Raw genomic sequence first — 19,818 nt, forward strand, 5'->3', positions numbered from 1 at the left:
TAGATACTGAGGCTATTGGTATTTAGCTGATAAATATGTAATGTTTTTATAAAGACAATGTGCTTTTAAATTGTTACTACTGTACCTTTGTATGCGTGTGTGTGTGTGTGTGTGTAACTTTATGCAGGCATGACTCAGAAGTAGGTGGCAGTGTAATATAGAAGCACTCGGTAGCCTTATTATCCATAGCAAACTAAATCAACTAACTTTTTAAGTAAGGTATAATTAAACAGTTTTAACTTTTTAAACAGTCTGCTAGCATCTCATGTTTCCGACAAAGTGTTTAACAAGCTAAGATTTGGGGCTAATCCAACAACAAATCCTTGTTAAATTGGCAGTGTGAAGTGTATGCCCACTTTATTGCCTACAAACTATCTTTCAGTTTGAGTCATTGCTTGCCATATGCACAGGCTTTGTGCAGTGATATCGTACTACGTTAGCAAAAGCGCAAAATTATAGCATGAAGATAAATATTCCAGACAGCGACACTACTAGCCCATTTGTGGGCGTAACAAATGATTCAGTACTTCCATCACAAATCCATCAATCACTACAACAATGTGCAGTGCATATTAAAAATGGAAACCCAATGGAAAAGACTTTGAAAACACAATACCTGCACAGATCATTATTTGGTTTTGTATAGAGTGCTAATCTCTAGTAAATGCATAATATTGCATTAATAGAGATTGTGCATCTTTGGTGTGAAAGTGAAACACAACACTTCTCTTTTTCAGTTTATTCATAGACTGTTTTGTACAAAATACCTGGTCACAGGCGACTAGATCTACAACATCATCAAGACATCAAAACCACTCCCATTTTGTATTACGATTACACATTTTCTTTTTGTTTATATGTAAATAAGAGGGTAGTTGTGTGAAAATGCTGTACTTACCTGTGATATTGTTAATTTAGAGGCATGGTCAAAAGGTCATCTGATTAAATATTTTACTTTTGTTTTGAATAGCTTTTTTTTTTTTTTAGTAAACCATTATTTGCCTTCATTTTTGTGCTTTGTACATCCTGCAGCAAACACAACATTGTTTTGTTTTATAAAGCAGATGGTATGAGTAGAAAAGTGTCATGACAAGAAAATAATTGACATTTTCTTGTGCACACATGACTGTACCAGATGCTTATGGCCAACAATTGCTCAGCTGTCATGTCATTTCATTTAAAGTTTGTGGGACCAAATCAAAGTATGCTGACAAGCGGTTGTCTTTATTGAAACGTTTTAGGAAAAAACTGTTTATAGAATCAGGGCTGGTGTTTGTAAGTTGGTTGGTACCTATGTAAACCTAAAGATGAATGCTCATTTGACATTATTCGCCTGCTATTCTCATCTGATTGGGTTTTATTGTTCTGGTTTTAAAATAAAAAGTAAACTGTCAGTTTTTCAAACAAAAATAAAAAATGCTGTGAAATGTTTATTTTGAACATCATCTTGGCATTTGCAAAAAAAATTAATAAAGTTGAGAACCTTTAAAGGTTATATATGCATTGCATTACATAAATTAGTCAAAAACATTAATATATAATATTACTTTATAATGACATGAAAAATCAGAAAAAGAAGAAATTACAACTCAGGGACTTAGATACATGCTTTTATAAACAGCATTTTTTTTTCATTGGTACAGTATAAGAACAATATGCTTAACATATTTAAGAATAAAACTATCCAGAACATAAAAATGCTGTGGATATCCATTTATTTAATTTACATCGAATAAAACTGTAAAATGACTTTTTACAAAAAATATCAAAAAGCTTCTTTTAATCAGTTTTACAGTAGTTATTGAGAAATTCTGGCAGTTTGCAATGTACATACAATGCTGCTTAAAATACGACAGTACAGGGCGCAATTGATCTGTTCAAACAAAACATCTCATAATCGAATTAATTTAAGCTTTGTGTTAAATAGATATTGATCGGTAGAGGGCAATAAGGTTGTGACTGATACCCTGTGGTCTTTAAACTGTCCTATTTTAACATTAGGGGGCAGCAGAACAGCTTTGTAAAGTGCCTTCCTGTTTCATTTTAAGCGGCAGCACTTGAGCAAGGTCTAACTCATCATAAATGCTATTTAAAAACAGACAATGTACGCGAAAGAACTCCTGGATGGATCAAAGGATCAGTGGCCTGTGCATAAAAAGCTATCTTTGACTGTACACTCATGCAAATGAGCATAAAATAAGTTATGAGACTGACATTCCCTTTTAAACACACTTACACGTACATAGAAGAGGTGTAAAGACATACAACAACTGAAAGTCACCTGTAATAAAATGCTAAGAAAGTTTTTGTTTTGTTTAAAGCAGTAACTCTTTAAGAGTTTTCACACATTATTAAGAACATTTTATATTGAATAAAAGTATTTCACATTAATTTACTTAACATGAGAACAGGGCACCATAATGAACACACAAAACAGCCATATATATACAATAAAATACAAAATGTCTTAAACCCAGTCTAGATACTGAGGCTATTGGTATTTAGCTGATAAATATGTAATGTTTTTATAAAGACAATGTGCTTTTAAATTGTTACTACTGTACCTTTGTATGCGTGTGTGTGTGTGTGTGTGTAACTTTATGCAGGCATGACTCAGAAGTAGGTGGCAGTGTAATATAGAAGCACTCGGTAGCCTTATTATCCATAGCAAACTAAATCAACTAACTTTTTAAGTAAGGTATAATTAAACAGTTTTAACTTTTTAAACAGTCTGCTAGCATCTCATGTTTCCGACAAAGTGTTTAACAAGCTAAGATTTGGGGCTAATCCAACAACAAATCCTTGTTAAATTGGCAGTGTGAAGTGTATGCCCACTTTATTGCCTACAAACTACTGGGCATATAAATTAAATTGCCTAGCAAAATGCAATAATGTACGTTTTTTTTTACTTTTGAGGGCATTGGCAATTTCTTGGCAAGCAGAAAGCACCTCTGTAAATAATTATAATCTAAATCATTCTGGACTTTTCTCACAACAACCTCCATAACATTAAGAGCATAATTGAACTTTCATTTTAGAATTACATGTTCTGTAGAAAATTTGTAATGGTCATTATATATCACTACAAGCTTGAAAACGGGTACCTAATGCCAGCTGGAAGTACGTAATTCATCATAAATGTCTTAATAAATATGTAAAATATCCCAAGACACCAAAAGTAAGGATAGATTATAAATAGCTGCTGATGGAAATCACCCCTCAGCAACTACATTATTCATTGCTCCCATTAAAACCCTCTGTCTTAAAATCCGAACCCATAGTCATGCAGGACTGGTAGTAGAAATGTATTTCAGTTTGAAATAACAATAATGTGCGGTTAACTCCTTTAAACTGATAGTATGCCCATTTTATATCATCTTCATGTTGAACTTTCGGGCCCCTCCTTGACCCCCGCTGGCAGCGGGACCATCTACCTTTCTGAATGAATACTCAACTGAGAAATTGTTCTTGTGCTGACCTCGTCCTCGGCTCCACACAAATAAGAGAATGAAACAAAAAAGCACAACACCCAAAAACATGATGCAGCCCATTGCTGTGGACACCAGGATGGTCTTGAGGTCCAATGTGAATTTTAGGAAGACACGTGTGTCGTTTAAGTTTGTGTCATTTAGATCTCCCACATAGTAGGTGCGATTGGCTGCCAAAGCAGCATCCAATGGCAAACCACTGACTGTTAGGGTGGCAAAGTAGGTGTCGTTGCCACCAGCATTGCTTGCAATGCAGATATAAGTCCCGCTGTCTGTTATCTGGGCATAACGGATCTCCAGCGTACCTTCAGGTAGGACAATCACTCGCCCAGTACTCTTGGTAGTGATACGTCGGCGCTGAGGTGAAATCCAAAAGATCACCGGAGTTGGGTCTCCTTCCGCTCGACACACAAATGACACCACCTGACCTTCACGAGCCGTCAGCTGTTGCAGTTTGCGGTTGCGAATTTTAGGCCGCTGACAGGTGAAATGGTCAAAGAGTGCAGAATCCGAGAAGGTACTGAGTGCTTTTCCTCGCAGTTCTACAGGTGTGGCACAAACAGGTGACTTTCCGTCAAAGTTGAGGGTCTTCCGGCGCTGCAGGATCCACAGTAGGCGGCAATCACAGGACAGAGGATTGCCATCTACACGCAATGTCTCCAGCGTGTTGACTGAGTGGAAGGATCCCTCCTCTAGGGTCACTAATCCATTGTTTGACAAGTTGAGCAATCGTATCTGTTGCAGGCCTCCAAGACCGTAGGGTTGCACTGATGTCAGGTTTGTACCAACTAGGTGCAGTTCCTTCAAGCGGACAAGATCCCGCAAGGCCCAGGACTCAAGAACTGAGATGGGGTTGTAAGACAGATTGAGGCTTGCCAAGTGAATTAGGTTGCGAAGGGCTCCCGTAGGCACGGTGGAAATGTTGGTGTTGGTAATCGAGAGCCAAGAAAGGTTGAGACCTTGGAAGCTGTGTGGAGAGATGTACTCAAGGAAGGGCCAGTGGTCAATCTCAAGACCCCGCAGTCCACCAAGTTTATGAAAGTTCTGCTCTTCCAACAAAGCGATACTGAGGTAGCGTAATCGAAGAGTCACCAAGCCGCGAAGGTAGGAAAGAGACTGTCCAGTTATAGAGGTCAGATTGCACCTCTCGATGGTTAGCTCCCGGAGCCCCACCAGTCCTAGGAAAGCCTTGTTTGAAATGTACACCAGGTCATTATCACCAACCTCCAAATTGCGGAGGTTCTTCAAGTCCTGGAAGGTGAAGTCCAACAGGATAACCAGTTTATTCCCACTTAGGTCCAGAGTGGTGAGGTTGGTGAGACGTGAAAAGGCACCCATGGGCACGAGTTTAAGCTGGTTGGATCGCATACGCAATACTCTCAGGTTAAGCAAGCTGGAGAAGGCATTAGGCTCCAACACGCTGATGAGATTCTCGCTCAAGTCTAGTTCCTCAAGTCTCGAGAGAGTCGCCAAGTCATTGTATTCCACCCAGCGCAAACTGTTGCCGCTCAGATCCAGCAGCCATGTGTCAGTCGGGATGCCTCCAGGAATAGAGCCCAGACGCTTGTTCTGGCACATCACGGCTCTCTGATGAGGGATACAGTCACAGCTCTGTGGGCAGCTTTGGCCATGTGTTAGGGATGCAGCGATTAGGAGCACAAACAGCCCCGGTAAGCTCAGGCGTGGACAACCCGCCATGCCCCTTCCCTACCTTACTGGGGCTGAATCACTGCCCCTCACACCTGCAGAAAAAAAAACACAAAAAACAGGTCTTGATTAACCACAACTTTGCAACTCTCATCTATAACCACTTCTACAGCATTATGAAGCTGTCCTGAGTCAAATGATTACTTACAGTTTGTATGAGCATGACTACTACTAATGTTTTAGAAAACATTGGCCAAAAAAGTGCAGCTGGATAAAATATCTTTGTGAAGACACAGCACATCTTCAGTAAACAATATTATTACAATATAAACAATCTTCACATCAAGTTAGTGCCTGTAAAACTGCAATTTTAATGAATTTAACCCCCCTACATAACACCATTAAAGGATATTTCACCCAAAAATGAAAATTCTGTCATTAATTACCCTCATGTCGTTCCAAACCAGTAAGACCTTCGTTCATGATTGGAACACAAATTAAGATATTTTTTATGAAATCCGAGAGCTTTCTGACCCTCCATAGACAGCAACGCAACTGACACGTTCAAGGCCCAGAAAGGTAGTACGGAAATTTGTTCAAATTTAAACACAAATATCTTGGGTTTTGTGCTTACAAGTTAATGTCTTAAACTGCCGATCTTGTTACTGTGCTAATAAATAGTGTGTTCACTATATTTTGGATATTAATATCCATGCAGAGTTGATGTTGTACGGCCCGTTCAGTGATTCAGTTGATCAGCGTAAAACAGTGATTCTGTCCAAATTCCATATAAAATCAAAAATAATTCCCTTTGAGCTAAATTGACCTGTTTCCCTTACATCTCGAGCCCGAAGACTCAAGAGATGAACTAATCAATTCTGATTCCGGGACTACGTAGCGTTATAGCCTATGGGACTGGATGAACGAACGACTTGAACCCGAACACTCGAGAGTGAACTAATCATTTCTGTTTCCGGTACAGACTGCAGTTTAAGCTTCAGTTTTGGGGACAGATCAGGAGGTGAGGGAAACTAACAGACTGCAGAATCTGAAACAATGAATTAATCGTTTCTGTTTCCCATAATCTGGCCTTGGTTGCATTATAGTTTCATTGCATTAACAGTCTTATTAGAAACGTTGCGTGAGTAGATGTTTCATGGAATTTGGCTTTTAACATGTAATATTTTAATTATATTTTGCTGAAATGAACGAAATGACTCGGAAAAAGATTTGTTAATTTTGATAAACGCGATTCAAAGATTCGAGTCAGGAAAATGATCTAATCTTGAATGTTTGATCTGAAGTTGAATGTTTGTCAGAAACTGAAAGTTGCACAACATTGCTTTGTGTTTACCAGGGTAACTGGGGTGTTTCTGCTTTTCTATAAGCGCCACATACTGTCAGAGAGTGAATTTGCATTTTCATTCATCCAGTCTGTCATTCTTTTTGCATGGATCTGAATAAACAAGCTGGATGATTATTGCACCAAATGTTCATGACCAACATTCATCTTTGTGAGAGGTCTTTAAAACTGTAAGATTAAGCCATTTAAATCTGAAAAAGTGTTATTTGAGGTTAAATGCAATGTAAAACAAAGTTTCAGCACCCAGCTTTTTTCACTGACATGGTAAGGACCAAAGTACATAGAAAAAGCTTTAAAGGGATAGTTCACCCTAGTTCACCCACCACCCATTAATTACTCACCTTCATGTCGTTCCAAACCCGTAAGACCTTCATTCATCTTCAGAACACAAATTAAGATATTAATTTTGTATGAATTCCGAGAGCTCGCTGACCCTCCCATAGACAGCAAGGATCCTAACACGATCACATATGTAAACAACGTATGTATGCGGATACGTTGTTTACGCTTTGATACTTTGATACACATGAACAGGCTGAAATCTCAGTTGACTTAATGCCCTCTTCAGGTTCATGATTTCTTTATCTTTATAAGCCAAGAAATAAATTAACTGTATCGAGCTTTGAGCTAGGCATGTCTTCAAAATGACTTAAGATCATGGTTGATTTATTTAGCATTTTATCTGTCTTATTCCTCTCAGCGCGACGCGAACAGTAAAACTTGCTGGTTTGTTTACTATGATGTGGGCGTTTACACGCCGCGCGCTTCACGTGGAGGTCAATCTCAAGACCCCGCAGTCCACCAAGTTTATGAAAGTTCTGCTCTTCCAACAAAGCGATACTGAGGTAGCGTAATCGAAGAGTCACCAAGCCGCGAAGGTAGGAAAGAGACTGTCCAGTTATAGAGGTCAGATTGCACCTCTCGATGGTTAGCTCCCGGAGCCCCACCAGTCCTAGGAAAGCCTTGTTTGAAATGTACACCAGGTCATTATCACCAACCTCCAAATTGCGGAGGTTCTTCAAGTCCTGGAAGGTGAAGTCCAACAGGATAACCAGTTTATTCCCACTTAGGTCCAGAGTGGTGAGGTTGGTGAGACGTGAAAAGGCACCCATGGGCACGAGTTTAAGCTGGTTGGATCGCATACGCAATACTCTCAGGTTAAGCAAGCTGGAGAAGGCATTAGGCTCCAACACGCTGATGAGATTCTCGCTCAAGTCTAGTTCCTCAAGTCTCGAGAGAGTCGCCAAGTCATTGTATTCCACCCAGCGCAAACTGTTGCCGCTCAGATCCAGCAGCCATGTGTCAGTCGGGATGCCTCCAGGAATAGAGCCCAGACGCTTGTTCTGGCACATCACGGCTCTCTGATGAGGGATACAGTCACAGCTCTGTGGGCAGCTTTGGCCATGTGTTAGGGATGCAGCGATTAGGAGCACAAACAGCCCCGGTAAGCTCAGGCGTGGACAACCCGCCATGCCCCTTCCCTACCTTACTGGGGCTGAATCACTGCCCCTCACACCTGCAGAAAAAAAAACACAAAAAACAGGTCTTGATTAACCACAACTTTGCAACTCTCATCTATAACCACTTCTACAGCATTATGAAGCTGTCCTGAGTCAAATGATTACTTACAGTTTGTATGAGCATGACTACTACTAATGTTTTAGAAAACATTGGCCAAAAAAGTGCAGCTGGATAAAATATCTTTGTGAAGACACAGCACATCTTCAGTAAACAATATTATTACAATATAAACAATCTTCACATCAAGTTAGTGCCTGTAAAACTGCAATTTTAATGAATTTAACCCCCCTACATAACACCATTAAAGGATATTTCACCCAAAAATGAAAATTCTGTCATTAATTACCCTCATGTCGTTCCAAACCAGTAAGACCTTCGTTCATGATTGGAACACAAATTAAGATATTTTTTATGAAATCCGAGAGCTTTCTGACCCTCCATAGACAGCAACGCAACTGACACGTTCAAGGCCCAGAAAGGTAGTACGGAAATTTGTTCAAATTTAAACACAAATATCTTGGGTTTTGTGCTTACAAGTTAATGTCTTAAACTGCCGATCTTGTTACTGTGCTAATAAATAGTGTGTTCACTATATTTTGGATATTAATATCCATGCAGAGTTGATGTTGTACGGCCCGTTCAGTGATTCAGTTGATCAGCGTAAAACAGTGATTCTGTCCAAATTCCATATAAAATCAAAAATAATTCCCTTTGAGCTAAATTGACCTGTTTCCCTTACATCTCGAGCCCGAAGACTCAAGAGATGAACTAATCAATTCTGATTCCGGGACTACGTAGCGTTATAGCCTATGGGACTGGATGAACGAACGACTTGAACCCGAACACTCGAGAGTGAACTAATCATTTCTGTTTCCGGTACAGACTGCAGTTTAAGCTTCAGTTTTGGGGACAGATCAGGAGGTGAGGGAAACTAACAGACTGCAGAATCTGAAACAATGAATTAATCGTTTCTGTTTCCCATAATCTGGCCTTGGTTGCATTATAGTTTCATTGCATTAACAGTCTTATTAGAAACGTTGCGTGAGTAGATGTTTCATGGAATTTGGCTTTTAACATGTAATATTTTAATTATATTTTGCTGAAATGAACGAAATGACTCGGAAAAAGATTTGTTAATTTTGATAAACGCGATTCAAAGATTCGAGTCAGGAAAATGATCTAATCTTGAATGTTTGATCTGAAGTTGAATGTTTGTCAGAAACTGAAAGTTGCACAACATTGCTTTGTGTTTACCAGGGTAACTGGGGTGTTTCTGCTTTTCTATAAGCGCCACATACTGTCAGAGAGTGAATTTGCATTTTCATTCATCCAGTCTGTCATTCTTTTTGCATGGATCTGAATAAACAAGCTGGATGATTATTGCACCAAATGTTCATGACCAACATTCATCTTTGTGAGAGGTCTTTAAAACTGTAAGATTAAGCCATTTAAATCTGAAAAAGTGTTATTTGAGGTTAAATGCAATGTAAAACAAAGTTTCAGCACCCAGCTTTTTTCACTGACATGGTAAGGACCAAAGTACATAGAAAAAGCTTTAAAGGGATAGTTCACCCTAGTTCACCCACCACCCATTAATTACTCACCTTCATGTCGTTCCAAACCCGTAAGACCTTCATTCATCTTCAGAACACAAATTAAGATATTAATTTTGTATGAATTCCGAGAGCTCGCTGACCCTCCCATAGACAGCAAGGATCCTAACACGATCACATATGTAAACAACGTATGTATGCGGATACGTTGTTTACGCTTTGATACTTTGATACACATGAACAGGCTGAAATCTCAGTTGACTTAATGCCCTCTTCAGGTTCATGATTTCTTTATCTTTATAAGCCAAGAAATAAATTAACTGTATCGAGCTTTGAGCTAGGCATGTCTTCAAAATGACTTAAGATCATGGTTGATTTATTTAGCATTTTATCTGTCTTATTCCTCTCAGCGCGACGCGAACAGTAAAACTTGCTGGTTTGTTTACTATGATGTGGGCGTTTACACGCCGCGCGCTTCACGTGGATGATTATAATATCAATAGCGCTCAGCTTGTGGGCGTGGTCGCATTAGAGATAATGAAGGGAGATGTGAAAAACTGGACATCGCGTTGGTTTCATATGGATTACTTTATCACAGAATATTTGCTTTCGATAAGACTTGCTTAGTTTAAAAGTAGACATGTCAAGCTTTCTATAGATATATCTCTCATGTCTCTTTGTTGAGTATTTGCTGAGTTACAGTTCATTTTAATAACGCGTCTCTAAATAAAGATTACGCAGACCAAGGCGGCAGACTGCACACCCTGTTTGTTTTCTTTATTTTATAAATGCACAAAGTTCTGTTGTTATTATCTGTGTATACAAATAAAAGTAGACCCTTTACAGATTCGATTAATGTATTGCTCTTATCTGTAAGATCAAAACTGAAAGTGTAATTTAAGTTATTTTCGGTGTGATCAGGAGAAGATGCCTCAAAACGCGTATCCGCGTTAATCGACCTCAGAGGGTTAAAATTAACATTGTCTTTACAAATGTGCAATGGAAGACATCCCAGTCAGTGCATTTTTACATGAACATTCAGGCCCACCCTGGTGCTACAGTTAAACATAATGAGACTTACCTATGGAACAGAAGTTTAATAGTCCAATCCCAGAGTACCAGGTTGTTATTGAAAAGTGACATTTCAAATGTACCCCAGCACAACCCTTCTTCTCCCTCCCCCATCATCTCTGGTAACCCAAACGCATGACCAGCCCCTGGTTCAAGCCCATATCAGTTGACACTATGAAGCTGTCCAATCAGCACAGACCACTACTTCAAACAACAAACGGAGTGCACAGGATCGCTATAAGTCAATCAGCAGCGTGAGGTGAATAGAAGACTACACCTGACTATGACTCAGGTGTCAAAGCTTGTGTCACGGGTCATTATGTCAGAAAATCATGAATACTAATAATAGGCAATGATTAATACCCTGCCACTTTTCTTTCCACCCCTGCTGTCTCTCCCAATCACGAACTGTCAACAAAGCATATTTCAACTGCTTATTAAATTTAATTGTCCTCATATGAATTTGCATATATGTCCATGCAGATGTGCAATAACTCCAAACTGTTGGAATACAAATACTGTAACTGTACCACTGCATAGTTACACATACATTTCAGAAGATATTGCCCCCTTAATGGGCTATTTTACCCAGAAATGGCAATTCTGCCATTATTTACTCACCCTCATGTCAGTAAACAGTTTAAACTGTTTTTGTCCACATAATCAAAGTAAATGGGGTCCAAAACATTGGTCTCCACTGACTTTCATTGTATGGACAGAAAAAAAAGAGAAAAAGACATTTTTAAAAATATTTTTTGTGCTAAAGTATGTCATAGGGTTTTGGAGTGACATGAGGGTGAGTAAAATTGTCTCTAAAATACATTTAACTCCAAATTGAGCTTCCCTGCATTGGAATTTAAATGGAGCTGACCTCGACCTGAAAGATGTCAGGAGTAAATGAGAGACACGGCTACCTCTTTGCTCTGTTGTTCACCTCAGCAAGGTAGCATGTCACCTGAGAATTACATAACAGCTGTTAGTAGATACGTGAAGGGCAAATCAACCAATTAGTGTTTATTTTCCAGTAACAGCTGTTGAGAGGCTGGTTAAACATAAAATATCAATACAATTTAAGATCAATGTTCTAAAAACAGATTGAGAAAAGTAAAAAAAAACTCTGCTGCCAAATCTACACTAGACACCAAAAGTATACTTGGGCATTATATATATAAATTACAACAAATTAAACTAATATAAAATGAAAACATTACTATAATATATACCGTATAAATAATACAGCTGATTATACAGTAATACAGTAAAATAAGTATTGAACACGTCACCATTTTTCGAAGTAAATATATTTCTAAATGTGCTGATGGCATGAAATTTTCACCAGATGTCGGTAATAACCCAAGTAATCCATACATACAAAGAAAGCAATACAAATAAGTTCAGAAATTGAGTTCTGTGTAATAAAATGGAATGACCCAGGGAAAAAGTATTGAACACGCTTACTGAAATTTAATTAATACTTCGTACAAAAACCTTTGTTGGTAATGACAGCTTCAAGACGCCTCCTGTATGGAGAAACTAGTCGCATGCATTGCTCAGGTGTGATTTTGGCCCATTCTTCCTCACAAACAGCCTTCAAATCTTGAAGGTTCCTTGGGCCTCTTCTATGAACTCTGATCTGAAGTTCTTTCCATAGATTTTCTATTGGATTCAAGTCAGATGATTGGCTGAGCCATTCTAGCAGCTCTGAAACCAATTGAGAGTTTCCTTGGCTGTGTGTTTGGGATCATTGTCTCGCTGGAATGTCCACCCTCATTTCAACTTCATCATCCTGGTAGATGGCAGCAGATTTTTATCAAGAATGTCTCAATACATTTTTCCATTCATCCTTCCTTCAGTTATATGAATTTTGCCAGTGCTACACCATGATGTTTTGGAGTGATGTGCAGTGCCATTTGACCTCCAAACATAGTGTGTATTATGGCTTCCAAAGAGTTTAATTTTGGTCTCATCTGACCAGACTACATTCTCCCAGTATTTCACAAGCTTGTCTAAATGTTGTGCAGCAAACTTTAAACAAGCTTCAACATGCTTTTTCTTCAGCAATAGAGCCTTGCGTGGTGAGCGTGCATACAGGCCACGGCGGTTAAGTGCATTACTTATTGTACTTATTGTTTTTGCAATTGTACATGCTAATTCCAGATCTTTGTAGCTCTTCACAAATGATCCTTGGCTCTTGGACAACTCTTCTGATATTTCTTTTCACTCCTCTGTCAGAAATCTTGCGTGGAGCTCCTGGTCGTGGCCGGTTTATGGTGAAATTATGTTCTTTCCACTTCTGGATTATGGCTCCAACAGTGCTCACTGGAACATTCAGAAGTATAGAAATCCTTCTCTAACCAATGCCATCAGTATGTTTTGCAACAATAAGGTTGCGAAGGGCTTGAGAAAGCTCTTTGCTTTTACCCATTATGAAATGTTTCTTGTGTGACACGTTGGTCACGAGACACCTTTTTATAGGCCATCGGTTGGGACTAAACCAGCAAATATTAATTTCCACTGACTAGGGGCAGGATTGCTTTCTAATTACTGATAGATTTCTGCTGGTGTCTTGGCTTTCCATGCCTTTTAGCACCTCCCTTTCTTCATGTGTTCAATACTTTTTCCATGTGTCATTCTACTTTAATACACAGAACTTAATTTCAGAACTTATTTTTTATTGTTTTCTTTGTATGTATGGATTACTTGGGTTGTTACCGACATCTGGTGAAAATGTCATGTCAACAGCACCTTTAGAAATATATTTACTGAGAAAAATTATGTGTTCAATACTTATTTTACCCACTGTATAATACTATACTATATGATACTCTACTATAACATTAGAAATACTATAATAATTTATAAATAATAGTAGTTTGATATTTTAGTAACACTACACTTAAAGCCTTTATGTATAGTGCATGATAAAAGTAGTTTTCAATGCATTAATTATGCCTTGTAATGCACCTTGAAATGCATTGTACAATCTTATAAATAATTGTAACCACAGTTAATACATTATAACACTTAGCAATTCATTGTTACACTATGTATTTTAAATTCGGTTATAATTATTTACGACAAGATATAATATATTACAACACACATTATGAATAATTACAATGCATTATATACCCTTTGATAACCTTTTATAATGCGCTATACAGAAAGGCTTTATAACGTGTTAGCTATATTTTGTTATAATGCAGCGGCATTCATACATTTTTAAGTGTGACTTTTTTTAAGTGTCGCTTAGCATTTTGTCTACTTCGCCATTTATAGTGTTAGTCATATTATGCAATCATAAGACGCCTAAAATCAATGCATCCTGGAATCATGCTATTTAGAGCATGCCGGAGTTAAAAGGAAATAAAAGACGTTCAACATTTTTGAAGCAGTGCTTTTTTTGAGTGTGAAAAACACTTAACTAGGTGGTGCATGATGTTTCTGTCAAATCCGGGATATTGTCCTACATAAACAAAACCAGGTTTAATGATGAGAATGGAAAAAATAGCAGCATAAGCACAGACTGATATCGCACAAACATCAGAGAGAAAAGTCTATCTGGGTTGGAAAAAAAGAACAAAAAAACTCTTAAACAGATGATACAGACCGGGAGCAATTAAGGCAGCCTAGTACCTTAATTAGAGAGAAAGCACATTAAAAGGAATAATGAACGCACACTAGAAAGGGGAGGAAAAAACTCGAGGGCAGGTGCAAGAACTCATGGAGGGGGCCGTGAGCTGAAGGGAAGTGTGGAGGTGTCAACTTTCCCATATATCACCGCTGGATCTGCACTAGTTTAGTGCTGCTGATGGCACTCTTCAACTCGCATCGATTTCAAATGCTGCCCACACATCTCTTTACATAACCGTACGTATCCTCCTCATTCTGTCTCCCGTTGTTCCACAAGCCCATCTATCATCTGCAGCTCGGGGAAACCCGACAGTGGCCCGCGATGAGACAGTCAGACAGGATGAAGCGGACTGAGGATGAGGAAGGGGCAAATGACGGATGCTCAGGGTGAATGCCGACTCCCTGGAGGTGACGTCTCAAGGGGACCTCATACTTCACAGGAGGCAACTGTAACCTTGGCCAAACAAAAGCCGACAAGGGCATCAGCATGTTGCTGGACAACAGAAGGCATCTGAGACCAGGGACGTTCTCGGATTCGGCAGACGTTTGGGAGTTCATGGAGATGACGAACAAGGAGCAGGAACTGCGAAATGCTGACTTTATACATGCTGACTGTGTGAAGAACAAACAGTTATGTCTTTTTTAAAGAGTATAGAAGCCATTCTGAGAAACTTAAAGGGATAAATTTGCCCAGAAATTACCCTCATGTTGTTCCAAACCTGAACAACTTTCATACGTCTGAGGAACATAAAATTCTATATTTTGAAAAAGTCTTAATGTGTTGTTGTTGTTTTGGTCCAGATAGTGGACCCCATTGACACCGTATTGACCCGAATATATATACATATATAATTTTCTATTTTACAGTGAAATATTATAACAATCATATTTCTATTTGTTTAATAATTTTTACATTTGAATAAAAATTACTTTATTTTTCACTTGAATTTTTAACAGAGAAATATTACAATAGTATTAATAGTAGTAATAGTTTCATATTTGTATTCAATAACAGTAATTGATTTTTTTACAGCAAAACAGTTAAATTAATATTATTAATAATAATTATTAATATTTTATTCACAAATTTTAATTTTACAGTAAAATATTACAGTTTTATTTCTTATTAATATTTTTATTCAGTAATAACAATAATAATACTATTTTCTTGTCATATTGATAGAAAAATCACAAATTTAGGGTAAAATTGTGCAGCCCAACAAACAAGCATAGCAAAAAAACATTTTTTTTTTTTTATCGTCACCTTGGAATTATAAGGTTCTATATGACATTTTTTCGTCAAAACTGAGTTATTCACATGTTCTTATTCTACATTATGTGACTTATTTACTTCTGTGATTTTTTTTAAAAAGTTGTGTACATTTTTGTACTTTTTGTTTAAAACAAACAAACAAACAAAAAGGTTCTATCTAAAAAGTATATGGAATGTAAAAACTTGAAGCTCATCTCAAAACCACTTAGAATGCTGATAGAAATGTATAATTTAAAGGTGGTGAAATAGCAATTGCAAATGTTGCCAGTAAAGTTACAATTAAGATTTTTCCCCAAATTGTGCAGCCCTACTTCTAGTTCTCTCGCACATTAATAGGATTTGAACAAGAAAATCATATAACCTTTAATAAAAGAAGGTTAAAAACATTCACGAATCTTCACCTGATCTGGTTCATGAACAGGCATGCTAATCAGCTAAAGGCTAATGAGAGGTGACATGTTATTGTAGAAGCGGCGCAGGACAATCACACACAACTCTTGAGGGGATAGAGTGTCAATTGTGTTTCAGGGAAGAATGACAATGGCTGAGCGCAGCCTGGGAACATGACTTGTTTAACATGCATATTTGATGCAGGTGAGAACAGAGAGGCCCTCTATGCTAGCAACAATTGGCATTGCTCAGTTTCCTGATGCGATTAATTATTCAGATTATCATGGTCCATGAACATGACCGACTATCACAAAGAGACTGACCACGGCTTCCTGATGGACTAATTCCAACAAGAATAGTGATGTAGAGTATTGAACATTCGCTCTTTTATAGGCTCACAATCCTGTGAATAAACTGACGGATGCTGTACTTAACAGCTGCTTGGCACGGTGCTTAATGCTGGTTTTATCTTCGCTCAGAGAGTCGGGCTGGATGACCTGATCCTTGGCTCCAGCTATGGTGAGGGAACTAGATAATTAGGTCAAAAGATAGGCTTTGTACTAACTAAATGTGGCGATCAAGACAGGAAAACGTAAACAGACAACCACTGCTGGCATCGTCTTCATGGTGTCGTTTTCTCTAATCAAAGCTAGTTTGAATTGACGTAGCCAGGCCAAGGATGGATTACCACCCACAGTAATTTTTTTCTTATTTAAACAATATTATAAGTATTAAGATATACATATTTCAAATAGCTTAAATATTTTATATATTTTTCAGATATATAAAATCGCCACAAAGAAGATTTTTGCATATGTGGTTTGTGTTGGTTCTAAATTTCATTCAATTTTTTTTTTTTTAAAGTATGCGATGAAGGCCAAAATGCCTTGACCTTGAAAAAACATCCAGCTTTTGAGGAAGAAGCCATTTGGTTTCATTACTAATCAACAAACGCTATTTACAGCCAATTTCCATCGACATATGGAGAGCACAGTTTCTCCACAGGATGTTGATAATGACATTGAAAACAATGGCTGTTGGCCAAAAAAAGTCACATGACTGTGACTGAGGAGAGAAACCAATGACGTAAAGCTCACCGTGCTCACAGTTTGGTCTGACTCACAGCCCCTCAGGCCATGTCTGACTCATTTACACAATTATAATTGAAAGTTTTCAATATGCAGCAGTACTAAAGTTCAACTTTGAGATGGGGTCTAACGATTTTGTCATTAAAGGGCCATTTGCCTGTGCTATTAGCGATTAAATTGGCCTTTATCACAATCTGCAAGCATATTTATTTTGCTGTTCATATTAAAAGGTCAGGTTTAAAAACACATTAATTTAGGATTTTTGTTGCACGGCAGAAACAAAAAGAATTTAGAGATGTAAACTCAGAATTCTAAGGAAAAAAATCTAAATTGCGAGATAAAATTAGAATTGTGAGATCTAAAATCCGAATTCTGAGGAAAAGAAAAATATTGTGAGATATAAACTAAGAATCATAAGATGTAAACAGAATTTTTTTTTGAAATTGTGAGATATTAGACATTAACTTGCAATTATTAGAAAAAAGTCAGTATTGTGAAATAAGTCACAGTTAACATTTTTTGCATCATGGAAAAAAAAGATTTGCTAGATGTAAACTCTAAATTGCAAGATGTAAACCAAATAAATTGTGATATTTAAACTTAGAATTACAATATGTAAACAAAGAAAAAATCTGTATCTCACAATTCAGATTTTTTTCCCCCTGATAATTAAGTTTATATCTTACAATTCTGAGTTTATTTTTCGCAAATCTGTTTATATTACAATTTTGTCAGAATTGCAAGAAAAAAAATTCTGAACTGTGCAATAAAAAGTATTTTATTTTTTATTCCATGGCAAAAATGGACTTGCGTAGAATAATTTCCTAAGACCGATTGATTGATTCAGGACTGCAACACAACAACTGTCCCTATGAGTGAGTCACTGAGTCATTCACTAAAACAGACTCATTCAAAAACAGTGATTTTTCAGAAATGGAACAACTTTCTTTATGAGTGAATCACTGAATGATCCATTAAAACCAATTCCTTGAACACTGATTTATTTAGGAACTAATCAAGTGGTTGTCTTAATTAATGAATCATTGAATCACTCAGTGGATTCATTCAAAAACACAATCACATTAATTTCTTTATGGAACAGAATACAACTGTGGTGCATTGCTTGGAGACGACTATTGATTCTTCTGTGGCTTCATGTGGAATTATTTTCATTGGTGGAGTAAAAACAGATGACGAGGAATTCTTTTGTCTAAAATGTAAGTTATTCAGTACTAATGTATTGGATTTTTTTTTAAACTATTGTATGACTCCAGCAAGTCGAACTGTTGTTCAAATATTGCTTAATTTATAACTGTTATCAAAGAAAACATTGAATATACTAAGGTTTTCCAGAACTCACTAAGTCACTGGATGAAGTAGCTTAGAGGATGTCATACTCCATTATGGCATGACTCATCAGATTTAACGTGGAGCGACATCCCAGAGAGCTCAAATCTTGAAGCATCTCCAGATTTATTCTCTGCAGAAAATAAAATAATTAGTGCCTATGGTATCATCTTTAAAATGTCAAAATGCACACCTCACAATATTTTTCACTAAATATAAATGACCTTCCGCTGCTTCGGTATTTCACATTGGGATATCTCCTTGTAGTTACGCAGCGGCTAATGAGTTCCACTGGGTAGTCCAGGTCCTAGCAGCACTGCAGTCAGCATGCATGTGGACAGGGCAATAGTAAAGTAGGTCAGCCATGTACAGCACCCCTGGCATTTGGGCACAGCCAGCAGTACCCGTAAATTAACATCGTCTCTGTAAGACCCTCCAAATTGAGACACGGCACTGACAGGAGTGCCGCCAGTCACTGGATCCTCAGAGCTGAGGAAATAAATTAAGAGGATTACAGAAGTGGCATGAAGATTGTGATTGCACATGAGTGCAGAGTCATAAACTGCAAACGTTTATCACCATGAAACACAGCTTGAAACACGGTCTTGCGAGTATGCTATAAAGTTAATAAAACTACGCCTAAAGTGGACAAATACACTCACCAGCTATTTTATTTGGTACACCTGCTAGTACAGAGTTGTCAACAAGGTGCTGGAAACGCTCCTCAGAGCTTTTGGTTTGAGATCTGGTGACTTGTGGAGGCCATTTGTGTACAGTGAACTCATTTTCATGTTCAAGAACCCAGTTTGAGATGATTTGAGCTTTGTGACATGACGCGTTAGAAATGGTCAGCAACATTTCGGTAGCCTGTGGCGTTTAAACGATGCTCAGTTGGTACTAAGGCACCAAAAGTGAGCCAGGAAAATATCCACCAGCACCAGCATCAGCTTGAAACATTAATACTGTACAAGGCAGGATGATCCATGCTTTCATGTTGATTACGACAAATTCTGACCCTACTATCCAAATGTCACAGCAGAAATCAGGACTAATCAGACTAGGCAACCTATTTCCAATCTTCTATTGTCCAATTTTGGTGAGCCTGAGTGAATTGTAGCCTCAGTTTCCTGTTCTTCGTCTTAGCATGTTGTGGCCTTCTGCTGCTGTAGTCCGTCTGCTTCAGGGTTCGACATGATGTGCAGTCAGAGATGCTCTTCTTTATACCTCTGTTGTAGCAAGTGGTTAAGTTACTGTTGCCTTTCTATCAGCTCGAACCAGTCTGGCCATTCTCCTCTGACCTTTGGCATCAACAGTGTATTTTCAACATTTGAATAAAAAAAAAAATAAAATAAAATGTATATACTGTATATTGTTCAGCCCAAGTAAAAAAAAAAAAAAAAAAAAAAAAAAAATGGAAAAACTGCAAATCCTTTTACTTTTTTGA

General features: G+C 37.8%; 2 protein-coding genes across 2 annotated transcripts in view; both read right to left on the reverse strand.

Annotated features, from left to right (window-relative positions):
- Positions 1 to 1,643: 1,643 nt before the first annotated feature.
- Positions 1,644 to 5,225, reverse strand: LOC107596880 (leucine-rich repeat and immunoglobulin-like domain-containing nogo receptor-interacting protein 3). Its single transcript, XM_016287740.1, has one exon. The coding sequence runs from the start codon at positions 5,184 to 5,186 to the stop codon at positions 3,369 to 3,371; it is 1,818 nt and encodes a 605-aa protein (XP_016143226.1). The 5' UTR covers positions 5,187 to 5,225; the 3' UTR covers positions 1,644 to 3,368.
- The window catches only part of LOC107596900 (leucine-rich repeat and immunoglobulin-like domain-containing nogo receptor-interacting protein 3), a 16,260-nt gene continuing 1,637 nt past the window's right edge, over positions 5,196 to 19,818 (reverse strand). Inside the window, exons 2-4 of the mRNA XM_016287755.1 lie at positions 18,388 to 18,863; positions 7,235 to 8,014; positions 5,196 to 5,230 (exon numbers count right to left, since the gene is read on the reverse strand). Of these exons, the coding sequence (XP_016143241.1) occupies positions 5,196 to 5,230; positions 7,235 to 7,970 (771 nt within the window). The 5' untranslated portion in view covers positions 7,971 to 8,014; positions 18,388 to 18,863. The remainder of the gene's footprint in view (positions 5,231 to 7,234; positions 8,015 to 18,387; positions 18,864 to 19,818) is intronic.

The sequence above is a fragment of the Sinocyclocheilus grahami genome, unplaced genomic scaffold, assembly GCF_001515645.1.
Source record: "Sinocyclocheilus grahami isolate Dianchi unplaced genomic scaffold, SAMN03320097.WGS_v1.1 scaffold224.1, whole genome shotgun sequence".
NCBI lineage: Eukaryota > Metazoa > Chordata > Actinopteri > Cypriniformes > Cyprinidae > Sinocyclocheilus > Sinocyclocheilus grahami.

Coding starts and splice junctions, on each gene's coding strand:
- LOC107596880 (XM_016287740.1), bottom strand. CDS start 5,186: ATGGCGGGTTGTCCACGCCTGAGCTTACCGGGGCTGTTTGTGCTCCTA.